This window comes from Lithohypha guttulata (genome assembly GCF_036872675.1).
Source record: "Lithohypha guttulata strain CCFEE 5908 chromosome Unknown scaffold_1, whole genome shotgun sequence".
Taxonomy (NCBI): Eukaryota; Fungi; Ascomycota; class Eurotiomycetes; order Chaetothyriales; family Trichomeriaceae; genus Lithohypha; species Lithohypha guttulata.
Window position 1 is genome coordinate 3,521,135 of NW_027042750.1, and position 19,387 is coordinate 3,540,521.

Genomic DNA, 19,387 nt, shown 5'->3' on the forward strand with positions numbered 1-19,387 from the left:
CTCGTTAGTGAGTTCATGCTGGTTTTCGAGCATGTCGCACAAGTTGAGCCTCGATTGTTTGCTCTGTTGAAACAACAGCGCACCAGCATGTCAACCAGGCATCTCACCGACATAGCCGGGGGCTACTGGTTTCAGGCTGGCTTTCTGGTTGCACTTGGCGTTGTCAATGCCTGCTTCTCCTCACGCAGCAAACTCCATCTTACAAAGAAAGGTCACTGTGTCTCCCACTCACATGTCTGCGAAGGCGTGTAAGCTGCACGAAGTACTGAAGATGTGTCCTTGGTTTCACGACTATGCTGCGTGCTGCCGCAATATCCAATTATTATTCAAGAATGTTACGATTAGCTTTGTTCTTGTTCTTAAGCATTTCAGTTAATCATGAGCACTAATCGGGCTATGCACAGCATATACAGATTATTACTACCAATCCACTGACTATAGATACTCTATGGCACGTTGTATGTCCAGAGAATCGCAATGTCCTTCCAGCTGAACTTTTACAAAGACCATCTCATCAACAAACTCTGCGGAGCGAAAGACAGAGCCTCTGCCGTTCTCAGACAACTCGACAATTGTGAAGTCAAGCTCAATATCATATCCTCAACGAACCAAACTGAGCACGATAGCAAGATGCCTCACAAGAACATGGTCCGCAGCCGTTCCAGATCCAAGTGCAGGACTTCCTGCTCTCATTCACACGAGAGGGAGAGATTTTACAAGGAGAAGCCACGCTACATCTTAAATTGGGACGACGATGAGTCTGACGACGACTCTGTCTGCTCCTGCGACGACAACTGCCATTCGACTCGAGGCCGATCACCCTTCCCAGTCTATATAGACGGCCGCAACACTAGTCAGCAAAACATCCAGATCCACGGCGGTGGTGCCAGAGATATCCACAAGCAGCACCGTGGACGATTCCGACGTCGTCCTCGCGGCATCCTCGTCAATTGTGATGATGGCTGTAAATGTGGCGGGTTCAGTGGTTACAGACGTCCTTGTCATCCAGACTATATCAAAGTTGCCCCAGCCTCGCGAGCGCCACAGGAATATCACATGATCTGCAACGAGGATGGCAAGGTCGACCTTTACGAGCGTGAGAAACTCAATAGGCACATCTTTGATCAATTCAAGGCCATCGAGAAAGCACAGAAGGAGGAGAAAGAGGCAGCGAAGAAAGTTCAGAACGATGCAGTCGATCTGTTCAACAAACTGCAGGGCCAACAGTGCCCTCCTCGATTCGGTTGTGGTGGAGGATGCGGATTGTGGTCGTGTGGATGCAATGGTCTTGGAGGAAGTTATGGAAGCTCTAGGTCAGCAGAAGCAATTCGGTCTGAGTTGGCGAAGCTGAAGGCTAACAAGCAACAGCTGTATTCCGAGGCTCTTCTAGAAGGCCAGCAGCGAGCACGGCAGAATGAAATTGAGGTAGCACTGGATGGTGTAGAGATGATGTGCAGTGGAGCATTGCAAGATACTGATTCAAGGGATGATCTGAAATCGAGGGATACTAGAAAGACAACGAAGGGTATATTGATGAAGTCTAAGGTACATTTCTTGGTCGAAGAGGCAGAAGGGATTTCAGGCAGGGTGGAGGAAGTCGACGATACTGATGGGGAGGAGAGGCGTGGTGAGCATTGTTGCAGTGGCTGTTCATGAATAGGCAGGAGAATTACATGACGAGGTACATGAAATGAACACAACTTAATATTGTGAGCACTTGTCGTGTTCACGCAATAAGCATTCCGAAGATAGACCTAAGTCCGCTAATCTGTTGAGTTTCGTTCAACTTGAACTTGAAGTTGGCAAGTGATACTTGCGCAGAACGTACTTGAATCGGGCGCTCGAGCATGGCTTCCAGTACTCCTATTGGAAGAGCAATGGGTGCGCCGTACACGGTAAATGAAAAGATCCTTCCGCTTCTTTTGCTTGCATAAGTCTTTAACCTCTCGGACATCATACGTCCGGCGCTTTATCTCTTTCTCGTCGGGTCAAGCACGAGGCAACTGCGACTCCATCTCCTGCTGCACCATCCAACATATCAACCCAAGCTTGAAGAAGCCATATATTGACACTTCATAGCGCTCTTACAGCATCTCTCGCCTCTTCGTTGCCTTCATGCCATCCTGCAAGCATCTTTTCTAACAATTTCAAAATGGCACAGTGGTGTAACATCGCCGATGCAGCATCTTGTACCCTTGAAGTTGCTGCCCAGCCTGTCGCCATCCAGCTCAGGGATGAATTGCCTGCCGATGTCTCTTCGAAGAGCGTGCCCATCCATGCCTCTACCTGTTTCACATGTTCTTGCTTCAGGAACTCTCGTATCGCTTTGGCTTCTTCGATGTACGTTTGCACGATTGTGACAATAACGCTGGGAAAGCGCTCGGCGATCATCATTATCCATCTCCAGCTCTCTCTGCGGAGCGCACAGCCTGGTGCTGTAAGAAATTAGCTGTCACGCACAAACAGGTTGGAGCTCTAAGCAGACTCCTTACGTTGTATCAAGGTCCATGCAAGGTTTTTTCGGTAAGTTGCCAGCTGCCTGCCAGCTTCATTGGTGTCGTCTAAGTGTTCGCTCTTTTGTAGTGTGAGGAGTACCTTCAAGGCGATCACCTCTGGTCTTGGTAAGTTTTGTCCAAGCAAGAGGTAGGATATCGTGCTTACCTTTGGCAGCTTCGAAGGTGGAGATCTCTTTCGGTATCGTGGCCACAGTGAATGGCTCAATCTGAGACATGATGGAGGATCGACGACTAGATTTTTTCGTGAAATAGAACGAGGAAATAGAAGATGAATTGCTTGCAGTTGAGAAGTAAACGGTTGTTTGATTGCCTCAATCGGTGTTCAATCGAAAGGGAAGTGCTTTAGGAAGTGACTTTCTGAAATCTTGAAGGTGTTTCCAGGCGCTTGTGATTCTTTCCGCCATGACCATGAAGAGTGTTAGAACCTTCACTCGCATTGTCTTATCTCAAAGACCTGTCTCACCGCAGAAAGCAATGGAAACGGACAGATCATTCAAGCAATCATGCAAGGCTTTCTCAAATAGGACAATGACTTCACGACATGGGTCGACCTCGATGTTTTTTTTAATACTAGAGTTTTGAAAACATCTGCTCCTTCATAGGTCGCGCATCCAGTTCATGCGTCCATGCACTCCTCGGCTGAGTATGCAGAAACCAATACGTGTGCGCCAGGTCCGCAGGCTGAAGAAGGTGCGCATCAATGTCCTCAAGTTTCTCCTTCGCATCCTCTCGCGCCCATTGCCTCCTTCTCACGCCACCAATTAACTTCCCATCAACGGGAGCATCAATAATGATGTGTGCTGCATGTATTCCTTGCGCTTGATATTCTCGTGTGATGACTTGACACAAAGACCTTAGACCAAACTTTCCTGGGCTGAAGCTCGATAGGCCAGGAGTCCCTCTCAGAGCCCCTGTAGCACCCGTGAAGAGAATGGTGCCCTTCCCAGCAGCTAGCATGTCAGGAAGAACGCACTTCGTAGACCAAAAAGCCCCGAAGAGGTTGATCTTGGTGAAATTCTCAAACTCTTCACTCGTTGTATCCAGGATTGATCTGCCGTTGACTCTTCGAGCACCTGCGTTGTAGACGAGCACGTTGACGGGTCCTAGCTCATTGCGAATCTTGCGGAAACTCGAGCTGACTGATTCTTCGACTCGAAGGTCTGTGATGTAGTACTGTGCTGTGTCTTTCCCATAATCCTTATCTATACCTTGTGCCATTGTTTGGAGCTTTTCCTCTGTCCTGGCTAGTAGAGCGACTGCAAAGCCTTCGGCTACGAAGCGTCGGGCGATGGCTTCACCCATGCCTGGGCCTGCAGAACGGGCATGTTAATCGAGACCCCGATTCGCTTGTGAAGGCAAGGACTAACCTGCACCCACCACGGCGATCACAGGCTTCTTAGTTCCATTCAGAGACATGTTAACAATATGAAATTTCAGTTACAGGGCGCGAATGAAGTGACAGTAGCAGACCTCTATGTTCTCACTACTCGCGGCGACACTGTTCACTCGATCATAGTGACTCTAAGATCATACCAAACTCATGAGGAAGAAGTACTCACGACCTCACACGCTGCTTTTACCACAATTGAGCTAATCGTACAGTACGAAAGCTTACATTTCCGTGCAATGTACTGTACCTCGGCAAGTATGATCGTCCGCTCATCACAAATGCTGCTTTGAGACCTGCCTGTCCTTGACAAAGCACACACGAAGATGTAGGATATTGCATTCGATAAAGTTGAAGATCACTATAGTCACGACTCTTTCAGTATACGTTACTGCTGAGGCAGTAAATGCATGCTTCTACAATCTAGCGATGACCGGATGTGGAGAATTGAGCATAGGTTCCGCGATCTCACGTGCACAGATTGACGCGAAGAATTTGAATCCACTATGATCGGACAGGGTACGGACGATAAGATGAGCAGAAAGAACGTGGTGAGCATCGGGAGTGACGATCGGAAGTTTATGGACCCCCTCGAAATACAAGGATGAAAATGTGCTCCAGTAAGCAGTCTTGTGATCTGGCGTGATATGCCAACAGCATAAAGATATACAGGATTAGGATATGTTCATACTTGATACTCGCAGCACTGTCACAAGCCATGCGGTGTGCTATGTTCGATGAGATGGCATTGAGTTGAGCCTCAATTCGCCGGAGATATGTAATCTCGATGTGCACTATGGTATAGATAGATATTCTAAATCTGGAAGGTGCGGAAGATTCTGTGAACAGTTCGAGCTCCTGTATTTGTGTATCTGCGAGTGGGGACGGCTTGCACCTGATAGATGCCACTCACGAAACAGATCCAGGATATAGTAATCTCTGACTCGTACTGGTATATTCCTGCTTCCCCTTTGCTGAGGATCCCGTCAGTCTGGGCTGAAAATAATGTTCCTAGCTTGGGCTGGATCGGACGCCTCAAGCCTCAGGACCGAACCTAAACCCGACTCCGTGGTGAGGGGCGGAGTAGTTGTTATCTCACAATGCCAATGTCGTGCGACCTTTCCTGACTGCAGGCATCACGAACGGACCATCAAAGCGAAGAAAATAGCACGTCTGATGCACGACAAGGTAAGAGACCAACATCTGTTCTTGCTGAGAGCGAATGTATCAACCTCAACGGCAGTCATAACGTGGTCAACACTTTCAGCCTAGTGTCGCCAAGCATTAAGAGTTAGCAGCAGACCATTTGATTAGTGGCGCGAGTCGAGATGCACCTTTGATACCCCTGAAGGGAGCGAGGTAGTGTGTGCAACGAGATAGATATCTTCGTGATGGACCTGAATGATGGATTCCGAAGTCCTTGCTGTCTCTGCAGGTTGATCTGGAAATAGCCCTGTTGTGCTCTTGTACATTCCACCACACTCTTTTGACCAACTCATAGCCTCTCTGTTCTGCTACTGAGTCCTCGGAGCTCTTCACTTTTGGAATACATCCCCAAGCGTTACTTCTCTCCATCCGGCAAAATGACGACGTACAACATTCATTTCATCAACAAATATTCACAGGCGGGCAGCAACCAAGATTATGCCATCTTCAGTGACCTGCCGAAGCTGTCTCATAACCCTTCCAGCTCACCATTATACAGCAACGTCTTTCGTGCTACATCATTGACAAGAGGTGAAAGCTGGAATATCGGCATCTCCAATAGGCACTACGCCTGGTGCGGCACAGTCGATCGAAAGCTCTCTGCCTTCGCTAAAGTCGTAGTGGATTCTGGCAAGCTTGCAGTTCTCGGTACTCAAGCAGCACCTGGATGTGAGTTGATGTGGTACGGAGTTCATGTGCAAGGACTAAATCACCACAGCTCTGATCGAGGTAGTCAACAAGAACGGACGCCCCTCATTCACCTCCAAGTCGGCTCTCACAAGCAAGTCAGACTCTTTTGCTCTACAGACAGATCCCGATGTAAGCCTCAAGTCGGAGAGTGTGGTTGGTGTCGCCACCGTCGATGATGAGGGTAATCTACGACCACTTGCTACGGTAAGCCATCTCACTTCGTAGCATGGCTGTCTCACAAATGCTGATTTTCGCTAGATGAATGCGCCATTCAATGCAACCATTGATATTACACCAAGCGGCACGTTCTACATTGCTGCCAAGTCAGCCAGCGCCGGTACTGTGATTGATCCCACTACCGAGTCACACAATGCTGCAACCATCAACTTCGCGGCTTACCAAGGAAGTTATGGTGCTATCGTGACACACGAGGCTAACGGCGATTTTGCGGTCGAGTATGTCACACAACAAGCTTACAACAGTGCCATCTCCATGGCACAGGCCAGTGGTCTCGATACAGAGACAGTGCCCCGTGTGACAGAGGATGTTCGTGATAGTGAAATTGCAAAGCTGAGACAGCAGATGTAAGTCATAGGCATAATAGCGGGAAAATCCTTGCATACTAACAATACCCCAGCCAACAAATGCAGCTTCTCCTAGACACCCAATCCCGCCAAGAACAACATGATCCTGCGACTGAAACTGCCGCCGCTCAGCCCTCGATGCAGTTCCCAACGATAGAAGATACGCCTGCCAAGACAGTCACATCCATCGCCAATGCTCCTAAATCCGCCGTTGCCGCTACTCGTCCTACCACCGATGTCGTCGCAGATCCCTATCCTTGCAAGCAGCCTACCACCTGGTACAAGGTCACCATGCCATTCCGCAACAGCCCTGGTCAATCTCGTCGACGCGAGATCCGTGATCGCCTGATTAGCCTCATGCAAGCCATCGGCTACAACTACGAAGGTGCAACCATCGACAACGCCATGATCGCTCTATTCAGCCATAATGCTGGTACCTACGGCAACTGGCACTCTGTCCTCAAAGCCAACGAGGACTGGAACGAAGCATACAACAGCCTCTCAAGAAGCCTACGAGGATTCGTCGGTACCGCCGAAGAACTGACCGTCGAGCGTGTCCAGGAGTCAAAAGGCCTATGGAGAGCTCGTGGTGAAACAGAGAGCCGGGCGAAAGACACCACAGAACCAACCGACAGAATCGCCGGCACTGTCGCCAGCCTCGGAAACACTTCAAGCAACAGTGCACGACCGTCGGCCCCCAACAGCAGCACATCATCCAAGCCTCTCACAAACGTCGTCCACCACGACCGCACCCACAGCAAGACAACAGCTAAACCCGTCACGAACGGCGTCAACGGCATGCACCGCGACCACTCCCGCGCCAGCAGCAGATCCGCCTCCCCAGTCTGGACCAACGGCATCAGCACCACGACAAACGGTGTCCAAAGCCACAGTCACGGCCGAACATCCTCCAAGACTACCTCGAAGCCACCGACCAACGGTGTACATATCGCACCCAATGGAGCTATTGCAAACGGAATCAACGGCACAACACTCAACACCACGACGAAGAAGTACGACTACCCGCGAGCAGAGGAGACGGCGATCGAGGCCGCGAAGCGACGTGCTAGAGCTGTGCTGGAGGCGGAGGGGTTAATCGAGCTTGCGAGTGGGTGGAAGGTATCCGGTCGATAGGCTGCGATAGTTTGTGGTTTTGGATGCAGGTTCTGATCTGCTGCTGGATGTTGACCGGTCTGATCACGGCTGAATGTGGTATGTCCGATGAGTGATGGTTGTTTTCCTATTTTCATACATATGTTCCTATGTGCGTGTAATCAGGTCTGGGTCTAGTACTTCGTGTCTAGGAGGCGGTTTGGGTTATCTTAGATAAGGTAGAGTGTTTAGCTAGAACGAGACAATGGTAATTTTTTGATGAAAAGTGGGAACAAACAACTCCATGAAACTGATACGTGGTCAAGTACGCTTATTTATAATTAGCTTGGACCTGGAGGGTATTGTATCAAGGCAGGAAGATAGGTAAACCTTTTTTTTTTCTTCTCGATGATGGTTGTCATGCCCAATCTCGAAGTCCATATGTATAGGTGACGTTGCTCGTGTCTCTCGCGCAAATTCTTGTCTCTTCATCTCTTCATATTGACCATTTTGTCTCAGAGCATATCTCCATGAGATCACACAACAGCATTTGGTATCGTGGCTTTGTCCTTGCTTGAACGGTCCTAGCCAATAGCTAGGTATACCGGTGCAGTGATGGTTGTGTTGACACGTTGCAAGCACACAGCATTTTCGACGTCACAATCGTAATTTGGTGTCTCTGGGTGCGTAAGGTTGACGGCCGCATATTTCGTTAGATGGCAGTATTGAGGACATGGACCCAGTCTTCCTAGCATTAGTATCTTGAAGTCAAACTAATGGAGGTTTGACTTGCTCAGTATCGATCGTAGTGTGGGCCAGTTGCAGTTGAAAGTTGCCAACGCCTCGAAAGGTATTCTTGGGAAACCAGACTCGCAAAGTATTGTTCTCGCATTGGTGTTGAGCTGAGTCTGGTGTGCTAACGCCAGCCTTCCACTCGATTTGGCAGCGTTTGGGTGTCTCGTCAAGATGGTCCTCATCAATGACGATCACTTCAGAGTTAGCGTCGAGAAAGACCTGGAAGACAGTCAACATACCACTCGTAGTAGCGTTATAGCTTGAGGTTGGGTCCGCTTCGAAAGGGTTCGAGATAAACAGGTCTTTGATGAGCAGGTCACCTTTGAAGGCTTGTGATCTGGTAGCAGTCAAAGTGGTGGGCATCCCAGCTACTACCGTAGCAAGAACAACGGCCAGACATTGGATAAATATACCCATCGTGTTTACACTGCAGTCTCAATCAGCAAAGTAAGGTAGATTGGCACGGTACAAGCCTGGAAGAGAAGAACCAGGAAGCCAAAGGCAGCGATGAGTTTTGAATGCCGAACATGTTGCAGTTCTTCAAGAGGCAGGAGCGACCCAATGAAGGTAATGCAACAGAGCCTCAACACAGTTGTCGTCATTTCCGACCAGTGTGTGCACGTGCTACCGAACGACTGTGGCATGATGAGTGGTTGATGAGTGGTTGATGAAGTTTTGAGAAGAGTCTGTGCGTGTGAGCTATGGCCACGATAAAGGGAATTTGGCAGCGTATAAGATCAGAGGCCAACTTCTCCATATGAAGAAAGCACATTGATTGGGGCTCGTGCAAATGCCCCATATCACAACAATCATAAATGTCATAAATGGGTGTAGTGGGCTAACTTCTTCGACGACATCAAGGACGACAACCATACGCCTGTGAGAAGGGTTCCTCGCATAACCGGCGAGCATTTGTGTACCGTCTCTTCGAGATTAGGCCTGGGCTGGGTAGATCTGTGTAGAGCATGATGGACAAACAACGACGAGCTTGTCGATGATCGGAAGATATAAGATACTATTCGGTTAGCTGAGAACAACTATACCGTGAACTGACTTGCGAAAGGCGTTAGACTTGGCCTGTATGCCGCGCAAGTTGGACCGCACATTATATCAAAGTAGAAGGATCAATCCTTGGTCCTGCTAAACTTTCAACCTCATGTATTGTATGCGCATCCTGCAATATGTGCCCACAACGTCTGCAGTTGGTTGTGCCTACCACTCAGCACCTCGATTGCGACTCGTTCCGCCTGTGCAAAAGTATATCATCAGGTACGCGCTCTTCATCGTAATAAATCTGGAAGCATATGGCTGATCTTGCCAGTGCCAGGAGAGACGTCCGGCTGAGTCCAATCCACCTGGTAACCCATGCATTCATGCTTGATCGCTTAACCCTTCTTCTTGCTGACACCGACAGTTCTTCCTCTTCGGCCAGTGGTCTTCGAGTGTTGACCTCGAACTCTCAGACCCCAGTAGTGTCGCAGACCCCGATGAGCTCGGATCTTCTTCAGTCTTTCCAAATCCTCACGAAGCTTGCTCTCCATAGCGTTGGCCAAAACCTGAGAGTCCTTGCCATCAACGATATCTCGTTGTCTGTTGAGGAACCACGATGGAATCTTGTACTGTGTCGGGTTTTGAATGATCGTGACGATGCGCTCCAGTTCTTCGGATGTAATTTCACCAGCTCTGTACTTTATTAATTTCCAAACTCTTCATTCAACCTGTCCACTACATACCGCTTGTTTAGGTCAACATCGGCCTTCTTGCAAACCAAGTTGGAGTATCGTCGACCTACACCCTTGATCCGGGTCAGGGCGTACATGATCTTTTGCTTGCCATCGACGTTGGTATTGAGGAGACGCAGAATGAACTGGACTATTCGTTGTTAGTCGGTCGCACTACCTTCCAATATATTTGCTCACAGTTCGACTTCTCTCCACTGACGAGAGACATGATGGGTGGTGGTGCTCGTGGTGTATTCGTGTCGAGACTGACGGCGACGATTTTCAATAAGTTCTGTGTGCAGCCGAAAGAGAACCAAGGCAGGTTAGGCGGACAATGCCAAGCGTGCAACTCGTCCAGCCAGCGTTGGGTAAATAGTGGGGTAAACAGTCAGTCTTGGCACAAGCGTCAAAAGTTCAGTCTGAAAGATGAAAGCGTCGAATAGTAATAGAGTGATGGATGTGGTTCACAGCGCCTGAAGTGAAGCGTCTCTTGTGATCGGTATTGAGACGAGGCTAGAATTTTCGTCAACGTTTGGAAGTTCGAGCCTAGTGGTGCACGAAGAGAAGCTCATTCTAACAAAACTATAACCGCCGCCTGGGGTATCATATATGTCCTCGCTGGATACTGTACAACATAACGAAACCCGTTTCGTCGTCAAAAGTTCATGAACAGCTACACTCAAGCTCCGAGCCCTTCCGTTTTCGTCATTTGCAGACACGAGATGTCATCACATCGAACAAATATCTAACTGGGCAAATATCAAGAAGGTAGTACGTGAGGATGAGGCGGTTCGAGTCCTTCTTCAATCACAGGTGGCAGAGACCCCAGTTCCCTTTCACCGCTGCTCTCGTGCTTGATTCGAGTCTTTGTTGGTGTACCACTGCTATTGCGAGAAGGCTCGTTCGACAACGATGCCGGATTCGGTTTCGCATTCGTCTCAGTACTACTCTCCTTGCTACCAGCTTGGTTGTTTATTTGTTGTCCGAGATGTACTGGTGAGGCTGATTTGTCCGATTTTCGAGGTGATACACGACCGATCTAGACTTCTTGTTAGGACAACGGTTGATAAATCAATTGGTGATTGCTTACCTGCTTGGCCCATCTAAGGCCACAACTATTACACAGATCTCTTTGACCACTTGGACCCCTTCGCCATTCCGGCGTGACTCGTGTGTGACAGTTCGCGCAGTCTTTGTCAAGATTACCTAAGCCTTTCCTCCGCTTTCGTTTCTTCTTCCTGCTCATTAATGTTTGCAGGTCTTCGGCGAGCAGTCTGTTCTGTCTTTCCATCTGCCTCAACTCAAATTGCCAACTTGTACTTCGGGTTGTCTTGAGTTCGTCAAAAATATTCGTCTCACTCGCGAGCGCTTCGTCCTGAGAGCCAATAGGAACACCACCTGAGCCAGCCTCTGTCAAGATACCGGAGGAGCTCACGAACGCTTCATTCCCAGTAGGTGGATTGGTGCCGATTTGACGATGGTTAGGCACTTGAGATGGAACAGCTGGTGTGAGCGGTGTTACTGGGGTATCCGGGCCCATAGAAGCATCCGACCGAGGTATTGGACCTGCGCTTTTGTGATTTAGCAACATCGCACGCGTCATCTTGAGTAGACGAGTTTGGCCAAGAAGAAAGGTAGGTTTCAAACCCTTTTTAGCATCACCAGGGTAGATTGTGGTTTGTGCTTGCAATACTTGTCCTCTTCGATTCTGCAAGTCGTGTTTGAAGGTGGATTTTTCACCCATACGAGCAAGCTCAAGCACTCTGCCAAATTCTTTTCTCGAGTCTGGTCGCATTAAAGCTTGCATACTCGTGCCAAGAAGATCATCTGGGATACGATCAAGCATGGTTCTTGACGTGGATGATACGTATAGAAACATGCCAGTCGTTGATAATTTCGTCCAGAGCTCGGCATCCCCAGCATTATCACCGGGATCGATGTCGCTTCTTTCTAGGGCGTATACAGGTCGCTGCCGACCGACCAGTATGATGCATTTCCTGCCTTTGCCTTGTTCTGTGTGTAGGGAACCGTGTGCCTCGAACCAGGTATAGCCACTGTTTTTTCGGCGAATCCGGTAAACGACATTGACGGCTGAACCATTGGACGAGTCCTTCAGCTCTCTCGTAACAGGCACGATATCGGAGGGATGGCACACAGATGACAAAGCTGTGCCGACGAGTTCACTCGGTTCGTATTCGAGGACGGTCTTGCATGCCGGCGATAGGTAGAGGAACAGACCCTTCAAGGACAACACATGGACTACATCGTCGGTGTTTTCCAGCAGGACTTTATCCCAAATCCTTCGTGAGGTCTCGTTGTCACCACTACCGATCGTTGCTAGGACTTGAGATATTTCGTCCTTGGAGATTGTTTGGCCACCCATATTCTCGAGAGCGCTGCTCGTGTCTGGTGCCGGCAATCGATAAGCAGGAAGCGCACTTCTGTTGTAGTTGATCTCGTAGGTACCATCTGCACTCTGTTAGCGTCAAAAGCATGAATGTAACAATGCCACCCACCTGGATTTTTGGCAGACACAGAGTTTGGCTGTTCCACCAAATCTACCTGGAAACCAACGAAATACTTTAGTTCTTCCGTATCCCAAGCGATAGGAATCATAGTTAGTAGATTCATGAAAGGCTGACCACCTTTTTTGTAATTGATAAGCGACAGCTGTGCCTCTTCCCTTTTGACGACCTGATTCTTCAAATAGAGCACGGACTTATCATCGACGTATTTTCTTTTGATGCCTGACTGTACTTTGCCGTCAGGAGCCTGGAGGAAGCGGCAGTTGCGCCCAAGAATATCATGTCTAGAATATCCCGTCAAGCGCTCGAACATGTCAGAGCAATACACTATCGGCAAATCATGCTTCGCAATATCGCACACCACAAATGCGCACGAGAGATCAACAGGTCCTATGTTTATTTGTGGGTCTTTACGCGTTGCTACTCGCATTAGAATAGCAAGCATATCAAAGCCTGTAGTAGAGTACGCATTGGCCCACCTTGACTTGTAAGCCTGAGTCGGTGGATGTCTGCTGTCCATCTGTGCATCGTGACCAGGCTGGTTTATATAGGGCGAGCCCATTTCCATAGAAGAACGACGAGACTGTGTGTGCGATGGCTGGTGTTGAGCTGCAGTCGAGCCGGGTGGCACATGGGCTGATGACTGCGAATTGTTATGCACATTAGTCTGGACAAGGGGGTTTTGAGCAGACCGAGACAACGGACTGGGCATCATTGGTTGCCTACGCATCTGATTCTGAGGGTTTGCAAGATACCGTTGAGGAGATGAAGCGTTGGAATTGGCCGCTTGAGAGAGCCGTATCATTGTGCTGTTTGCCGGACTCCCGCCACCCCCTGGGTCGTGATTGTTAGGAAAGTTCATGGGATAACTGGTCGTTGCCGGAGAGGTCGTGTATATAGATTGGTGCGTGGGGTTTTGTGTCATGTTCATGGACATCAAATCGGCGGTTGTGTCATCATAATTGTTGCTCGTCTCCATGCTTTGAGGTAAAAAGGAATTCGGCATGTCCATCCTTGCCCCTGTGTTGGGTATCATCGAAGCTGGGTATGCACTCATTGAACCTCCATCATAGCTGGACATCTGCGAGAACCTTGTATCGAGTGACAGATCCTCCTTCGAGCGCACCTTGCGGGGGTCGAGCGGTCTTTGGGGCGTGTTGGTCGTGTTGCTCGCTACCCGACTCGACATGGCAGCGTGTTGGGGATTCGGATCGAACTGAAAATCTGCAAGATCGCCGTTGGTTGTTGAACTAAATTCAAGCATCGATGCACGGCGTTCGGGATCGTGTTGCGAATGAGCTTGCGGTGAATCTGCTTGAAAACGAGGCCCGAATGTCTGCCTTCTCCTCATCAACTCCTGGTTGTTATGACTGATCATTTGGTCGAGTGTCTGAACAGGGCCGTATTGCATCATGTTGGCATCCATGCGGGTAGCCGCCAACCCCTCCATACCATCGTCCTGCGTATAGCCGTTATCTGAGCCCATGCCAGAGAAGGGCATATTGTACATATTCTGCATAACGGGCGGTTATTGTGAGCTAGTCCCCGGACCGTGTTTCGTGGATGAGCAATGGCAGATCGGCGAGAATTCATCGCAGAGTAGGTATCGAAGCTGAAGACTGGTCGCATACATGAACAGTATGGAGAGGACACCGGGGAAAGCACATCAAGGCAGTCGGTATCATAATTGACGCGCTGCGCCTGACTTCCATACCGTCGTCTTCATGGTAGATGAATGTATGGTCAAAAAGAAGAGACGTTAGCATGGAACAATCATTGTCGACTGCTCTCCAAGCGTGCTTGCTGGGCAAGGACGAATAGCCTTTCCGATGTGGTCCTGGTGCTCATACTGACAGCCAATTGTTGTCAGACAAGCCTGGAGCAAAGCGGCGGGCCTCGACGCGCGAGATAGGACTGTCCCAATTCGTGAGCCACCCTAACAGCGATTCAAAAAGCCACATCTTTGGGTCAACTCGCCCTTGGTGTCGATTAGTGTGCATAAGCGGACGCCGCTTTCGTCATTGACCATCCAAGCATTGACCAGGAATATGGCATTCTCAGCAGTAAGACCATCATTTCAATAGCTTTTCGAATGCCGATGCTTGAACCCTGACTGGCAGGTTCAATTCATCAATATGAGAGATCAAGTTGCGAGTTTCAAACCACTGCAAGAGGACCCAACCAAAAAAATGTCAGCAAGGATAGACTTCGTTAACGTCCTTTTTTGATATACTCTAGCATGCACAATAGCTGCGACTATTTAAGAACTATCAGGCTACTGTTAGGGTGCCAGAGTTGGACCTCAAATATATGGATACAAGGATAGACACTCGTCGTCATGTATCTAGATCTGTGATCTTCCCGTCATGTGAATTCAGACGCATCAGTTTGAGATCGAGCCACGTCCTGTTGAGTTGAGACGATTATGCGTTAGGGTTAAACTTGCGGGCAAGAATTTATTTTACAGAAAGTACAAGTGACAACCCAGCTCGTATGATTTAAATAAGAAATAGACACTTTTCAAAGCACAATCTATGGCTCTGACAATGTCAATTCAGATGATATCACATTCTTCACAGGAGCTATCATCCAGAACGGCGAACTCCCCTGCAACAGCAGTGCTCTCGAAATGCTTAGCAGAAGATGCATCCTGTCACAAAGATGGTGAAGGATTAATACTGCGATATGATCTCCAGGACGCTGGAGAGCGATACAAAAGACCTACCGCTATACCGCGGCGACTGGTGGCTTAGTCGACAGGGCTGATTCAGCTTGCTCTCTGTGCTTCTTTTCCAGCTCCCGTTGCTGTCTCTCCGCCTTCGTGATTCGTGGCTTTCGGGTAGTACCACCTCCTCGCGAGGCAGGCCCTGCACCTTTGGTGGTGCCCTCACTACCAGCGCCAGATGCAGCGCCACCACGACCACCTCTGGAACCTACTCCGCCACCTCTGCCTCGACCCCTACCTCCCCTCTTGGAAGTACCTTCGACTTTGTCTGCTGGTGGCTTCTCCTCTGTCACGAGGGAACCCATATAGACGAAGAATCCATCGCGACTGGCAGCAGCTTGTGCTTCCCACAGAGCCTCGCTATCGTCTACGAAAGGATCCTCCATATCATAGTCGTCTTTGCGCTTGCGTCGCTGCTTCGGTGCTGGGCCATCAGTGCCGCTATTCTCATTAGTGCCATTCATTCCAGTCATGTGGATGTCTCCATCATTCTCGGAATCAATATCGACGCTGAGATCTTCTTCCCCACTTTCGGCGACTGAAACCTCGCCTCTTTTGTTGCCGGAGCCCGCTCGCTCAAGAGCAGCTCCTGCGGCTGCAACTCTGGCGAGTTTCTCCTTCTGAGCCGCCTGCCTTGGATATACTGCGGCAAAGCCGTATTTCTCTTCAGCTAGACGTGCGAAGTTGAAAATCTTGTTCTCGTCCTTCTTCAGATCGATCTGCAGGACAATATTAATGCCCTTCTCAACCTTATCTGATTTCTCGACCATCGAATCACCCCCAAAGAAGGAAGAGCTTAGAAGACCAGAACCTACAGGCATAGGTGGAGGTTGTTCCTTTGACCGCTTGGGTTTGTTCTCGGAATCAACTACAGGCTTCTCAGGTGGCGAGGCCCGACTTGGAACTATATCAGCGGAAAATGCACCAACATCGTTGTGCTTGTACGAGTTTGTGCCATTAGATGTAGGTTCTGCCTCAAAGGTCTGCCTGACTTGAGGCTTCGGCATGGACACTGCGGATGAAGGAACGTGTCCATCGCTTTCTGGATGGTTGATGATACTTGAAATAGCGGGTGACGCGCTAGGTCTAAAGGTCTGTCGCGGCGGCGTTGCAGAAAGCGAAGGATAAGTCACGGTTTGTATGGATTCTGAGGAGCGTTCTATGCCTCTGACAGGATCAAAAATATTACGTAATCGCGGAGCTGCAGGTTGTGGCTGCGGTGTTGTCTGATAGCGTGTTGAACTTGGTGATTGAGGTTGCGAGTGCATCGCGGAAGTTTGGTTCGAAAACCCATTTTGGGTAGTCTTGGCATCCTCATTCAAGAATGTAGGCCTTGTATCGGACGCGAAAGATAACGGTTGAACCAGACGCGATGTACTGAGGTGTGCAGATTGTGCCGTTTGTTGCGAAATAGTTGAGACTGGTGGAGTGTCTTCTGTCTTCTGTTTCTTACTGGCACGAGCACCGGTAGCAGGAGCTTTACGTGGTTTAGGAACGCTTTTCTCCTTCTCAGATGCTGGTGGAGCATTAGGGTCGACTTTCTTCTTGCGGGCTTTACTTGGCTTTGGAGGTGCACCATCTTGGCGAGTGGCTGGAGAGCGGGCAGCGACCCGATCACTTTTGGCAATCGCAACACTTGATGGCAACGATGTAGTAGAAGTGCTTTGAGCGACGACGATAGTATTTGGATGTGCCGATGTCGACTGCAAAAGATTTGAACCTTCGTCGCCACTGCTAGGAGCGCTCGAAAGGTCGTTGCTAGAACTTCGGTCTGCTACCTCCATCTTCCGAACCTAGACTGGGTAACTTTCGCTGGTGCTGCACCTCAAATAATGCTTTTGTGATCAATCCACCCAGGTTTATCAGTTTCTTCTCTGATCGAATAATCGTATATGATTTTGATAGAGTTTCCGTGCTCGACTTGTCGAAGTGATGGATGAGTCGTGGTTGAAGACGCCGCAACGACGATGACAGTGAGTCAGGACAATGGACGAGCGACGAAAGGGTCGAACAAGCAAAGGATACCAAAGACGATGCAGGCGTTCTTACTATTGACCACGCGGCCAGACTGCATTGGTTGTGACGGAAATAGATGAATGCGAACGAAACGCTTGAATCAGATACTACAGATCCTTGAGCAGTATAATGCAGTGCTACGAAGGAGGAAAAAGAGAAGAAAAAGATGGGAAGAAGGAAGAAAGACGGCAGTAGTAATTTACGGGACAGTAGCAACACAATAACTGAACCCACTATGAATGAACGGGACAAGCAGAAACGCAAGCAAGCGTCAGCAAGAGCCAACGGAGGATGCGAGAGAAAGCGAAGAACGAAGGGGACCAGCGCCGGAAGAGCAATAGAACACGAGCACTGATGGCACGCGTAAACCGACAATAAAGAAGCTGAAGCGCAGCAGGACAGGCAAGATTGGTGCGGCGACATCAGGCTAGAAAAGCACCTGAGCGTAAAGGTCACCATGTGAATCAGGAGCAAGCAGAGTGCCAGGAGGCCTCAGTAAAAGTCAAAGCATCAAAGATCGAGTTCGCAGCTTCGGGAAAGAAACAACCACCACATATCGAAAAAGGCATCAATTATGGCTGCGATTGAAGACTTGCAGCAGATTCGTAGATGCCTGGCTTCGGTATAATATCCACATGCCACGCTTGGTATGCCGGCTGCAGCTGGAACGCCGATCCTGGAGTCCCTAGCGTCTCTCAGCCTGGCTTTCCCTGTTTCAGAAATCTTCAATTACGTGAGGCTTGCGACTTCTTGCACTGCACCCAACAAGTGTAATGGCGGTTCATGGTCAACGATTCAACCTTGATTTGGATGCGGATAACTGGCAATTCGACCTGCGTGAGCATGAACAGGATTCGACCTCCGCCAGTGTTATCAAAGAGATCTACGAACGTGACACTAACAATGTTCCAGCTGCGCCAACTTTGAGGAGCACAAAAAGCGGCTTCCCAGAGCATCGTCCGAAGAAGGTTCAATCTGCTTTCAAAAAGCAGAATGCCAGAAAGGCGACTGATTCTACGATAGCACATCCTGGTCCTTCCGACCGTGCTATCCTAAATCATGTGGCGCAGAAGCAGGGTGTGGATCTGGCCACAGCAAGAACCAAAGCCGACATTGACGCTGAGAACAGGGACAGAATCAACCACATGTCATTGGAAGAGATAGAGGATGCCAGGTCCGAGTTGATGGCACAAATAAATCCAGAAGCACTAAAGAAGTTCTTGCAAAGAGCTAATGTGGACGACGAAAATCAGCAGCAGCAGAAAGACTGGGAAGATCACGAGGCTGGTAGACCGCAAGATTCCTCGAAGAAGAATGTCACATTCGCAGAGCCGAAGGAGGAGTTACTTGAAGAAGACCATCAACAAGTTGCAGTTGAAGAACACATCAATCCCGACAAAGTAGCAGAAACTGCGCAGCTGGAACATGGCCACATCCCAGATCCAATACCAAATCCTCCAAGTGTTCATTTTCCAGCTCCGCCTCGACGCAAAGAAGACTACAAACCACTCGATCCATCCTCAGACACCTTCCTCAAAGATTTACGAGAACACTACTTCCCAGACCTGCCTCACGATCCTAATGCGCTTTCGTGGCTGCAAGACCCCTCACCCGAAGAAGACAAAAATTCGTCATACAATCCAGAACGGACCGGCTTTGTACCGTCAGCAATTCGATTTGACTTCAGCGGCAAACTCATACCTCCCTCCCAGTCTTTAGACATACCAACCACGAAAGGCCTGCATCACCACGGAGAGGCTCCTAGCAGTGCAGGCTATACTGTCCCGGAATTAGCTTTACTTGCGCGGTCAACGCTGTCGAGTCAAAGAGCTGTGGCATATCAGGTAATGGGACGAATACTGTACAGACTAGGCAGAGGTGACTTCGGAGCCAGAGGCAGCGACCTGAACGAAGGGCTCTGGACTTGCATCGAGCGAGAAAGAATTGTCGAGGTTATGATGGTTGAGGCAAATCGTGACAAGGGCCATCTTTCGGCAAAGGCATATGCTACAGAAGCACTGTGGCTCTGGAGACGAGGTGGTGGTGGCGATAGAGGCGTGCTGAAAGAAGGAGAAAGAAGAGCACTGTAGAAATATTGAGTCAAAATACACGCTGACCACAAAAGCTTGA

The 19,387-nt window shown here is 49.3% G+C and overlaps 9 protein-coding genes across 9 annotated transcripts; 3 read left to right on the forward strand and 6 right to left on the reverse strand.

Moving 5' to 3' along the window:
• Window positions 1-477: 477 nt before the first annotated feature.
• LTR64_001293 (uncharacterized protein) lies at window positions 478-1,351 on the forward strand (the record flags this gene model as incomplete). The annotated part of the gene is made up of 2 exons (XM_064895674.1): window positions 478-1,202; window positions 1,228-1,351. The coding sequence occupies 2 exons, from the start codon at window positions 478-480 to the stop codon at window positions 1,349-1,351; spliced, it is 849 nt and encodes a 282-aa protein (XP_064758361.1).
• A 722-nt stretch (window positions 1,352-2,073) lies between these two features.
• Window positions 2,074-2,731, reverse strand: LTR64_001294 (uncharacterized protein; the record flags this gene model as incomplete). Its single annotated transcript, XM_064895675.1, has 2 exons — window positions 2,074-2,435; window positions 2,662-2,731. 2 exons carry the CDS (start codon window positions 2,729-2,731, stop codon window positions 2,074-2,076), a joined length of 432 nt encoding a protein of 143 aa, XP_064758362.1.
• A 355-nt stretch (window positions 2,732-3,086) lies between these two features.
• LTR64_001295 (uncharacterized protein) lies at window positions 3,087-3,932 on the reverse strand (the record flags this gene model as incomplete). The annotated part of the gene is made up of 2 exons (XM_064895676.1): window positions 3,087-3,826; window positions 3,884-3,932. 2 exons carry the CDS (start codon window positions 3,930-3,932, stop codon window positions 3,087-3,089), a joined length of 789 nt encoding a protein of 262 aa, XP_064758363.1.
• A 1,554-nt stretch (window positions 3,933-5,486) lies between these two features.
• On the forward strand, window positions 5,487-7,517 carry LTR64_001296 (uncharacterized protein; the record flags this gene model as incomplete). Its single annotated transcript, XM_064895677.1, has 4 exons — window positions 5,487-5,778; window positions 5,828-6,003; window positions 6,058-6,383; window positions 6,437-7,517. 4 exons carry the CDS (start codon window positions 5,487-5,489, stop codon window positions 7,515-7,517), a joined length of 1,875 nt encoding a protein of 624 aa, XP_064758364.1.
• Window positions 7,518-8,243: 726 nt separating this feature from the next.
• LTR64_001297 (uncharacterized protein) lies at window positions 8,244-8,633 on the reverse strand (the record flags this gene model as incomplete). The annotated part of the gene is made up of 2 exons (XM_064895678.1): window positions 8,244-8,464; window positions 8,510-8,633. The coding sequence occupies 2 exons, from the start codon at window positions 8,631-8,633 to the stop codon at window positions 8,244-8,246; spliced, it is 345 nt and encodes a 114-aa protein (XP_064758365.1).
• Window positions 8,634-9,655: 1,022 nt separating this feature from the next.
• Window positions 9,656-10,220, reverse strand: RPS18 (ribosomal 40S subunit protein S18B; the record flags this gene model as incomplete). Its single annotated transcript, XM_064895679.1, has 3 exons — window positions 9,656-9,953; window positions 10,004-10,142; window positions 10,190-10,220. The coding sequence occupies 3 exons, from the start codon at window positions 10,218-10,220 to the stop codon at window positions 9,656-9,658; spliced, it is 468 nt and encodes a 155-aa protein (XP_064758366.1).
• A 743-nt stretch (window positions 10,221-10,963) lies between these two features.
• On the reverse strand, window positions 10,964-14,017 carry LTR64_001299 (uncharacterized protein; the record flags this gene model as incomplete). The annotated part of the gene is made up of 3 exons (XM_064895680.1): window positions 10,964-10,984; window positions 11,082-12,460; window positions 12,508-14,017. 3 exons carry the CDS (start codon window positions 14,015-14,017, stop codon window positions 10,964-10,966), a joined length of 2,910 nt encoding a protein of 969 aa, XP_064758367.1.
• A 1,226-nt stretch (window positions 14,018-15,243) lies between these two features.
• On the reverse strand, window positions 15,244-17,025 carry HPC2 (HIR complex subunit; the record flags this gene model as incomplete). The annotated part of the gene is made up of 1 exon (XM_064895681.1): window positions 15,244-17,025. The coding sequence occupies one exon, from the start codon at window positions 17,023-17,025 to the stop codon at window positions 15,244-15,246; it is 1,782 nt and encodes a 593-aa protein (XP_064758368.1).
• A 1,005-nt stretch (window positions 17,026-18,030) lies between these two features.
• On the forward strand, window positions 18,031-19,347 carry LTR64_001301 (uncharacterized protein; the record flags this gene model as incomplete). Its single annotated transcript, XM_064895682.1, has 2 exons — window positions 18,031-18,094; window positions 18,170-19,347. 2 exons carry the CDS (start codon window positions 18,031-18,033, stop codon window positions 19,345-19,347), a joined length of 1,242 nt encoding a protein of 413 aa, XP_064758369.1.
• Between the last annotated feature and the right edge of the window lie 40 nt (window positions 19,348-19,387).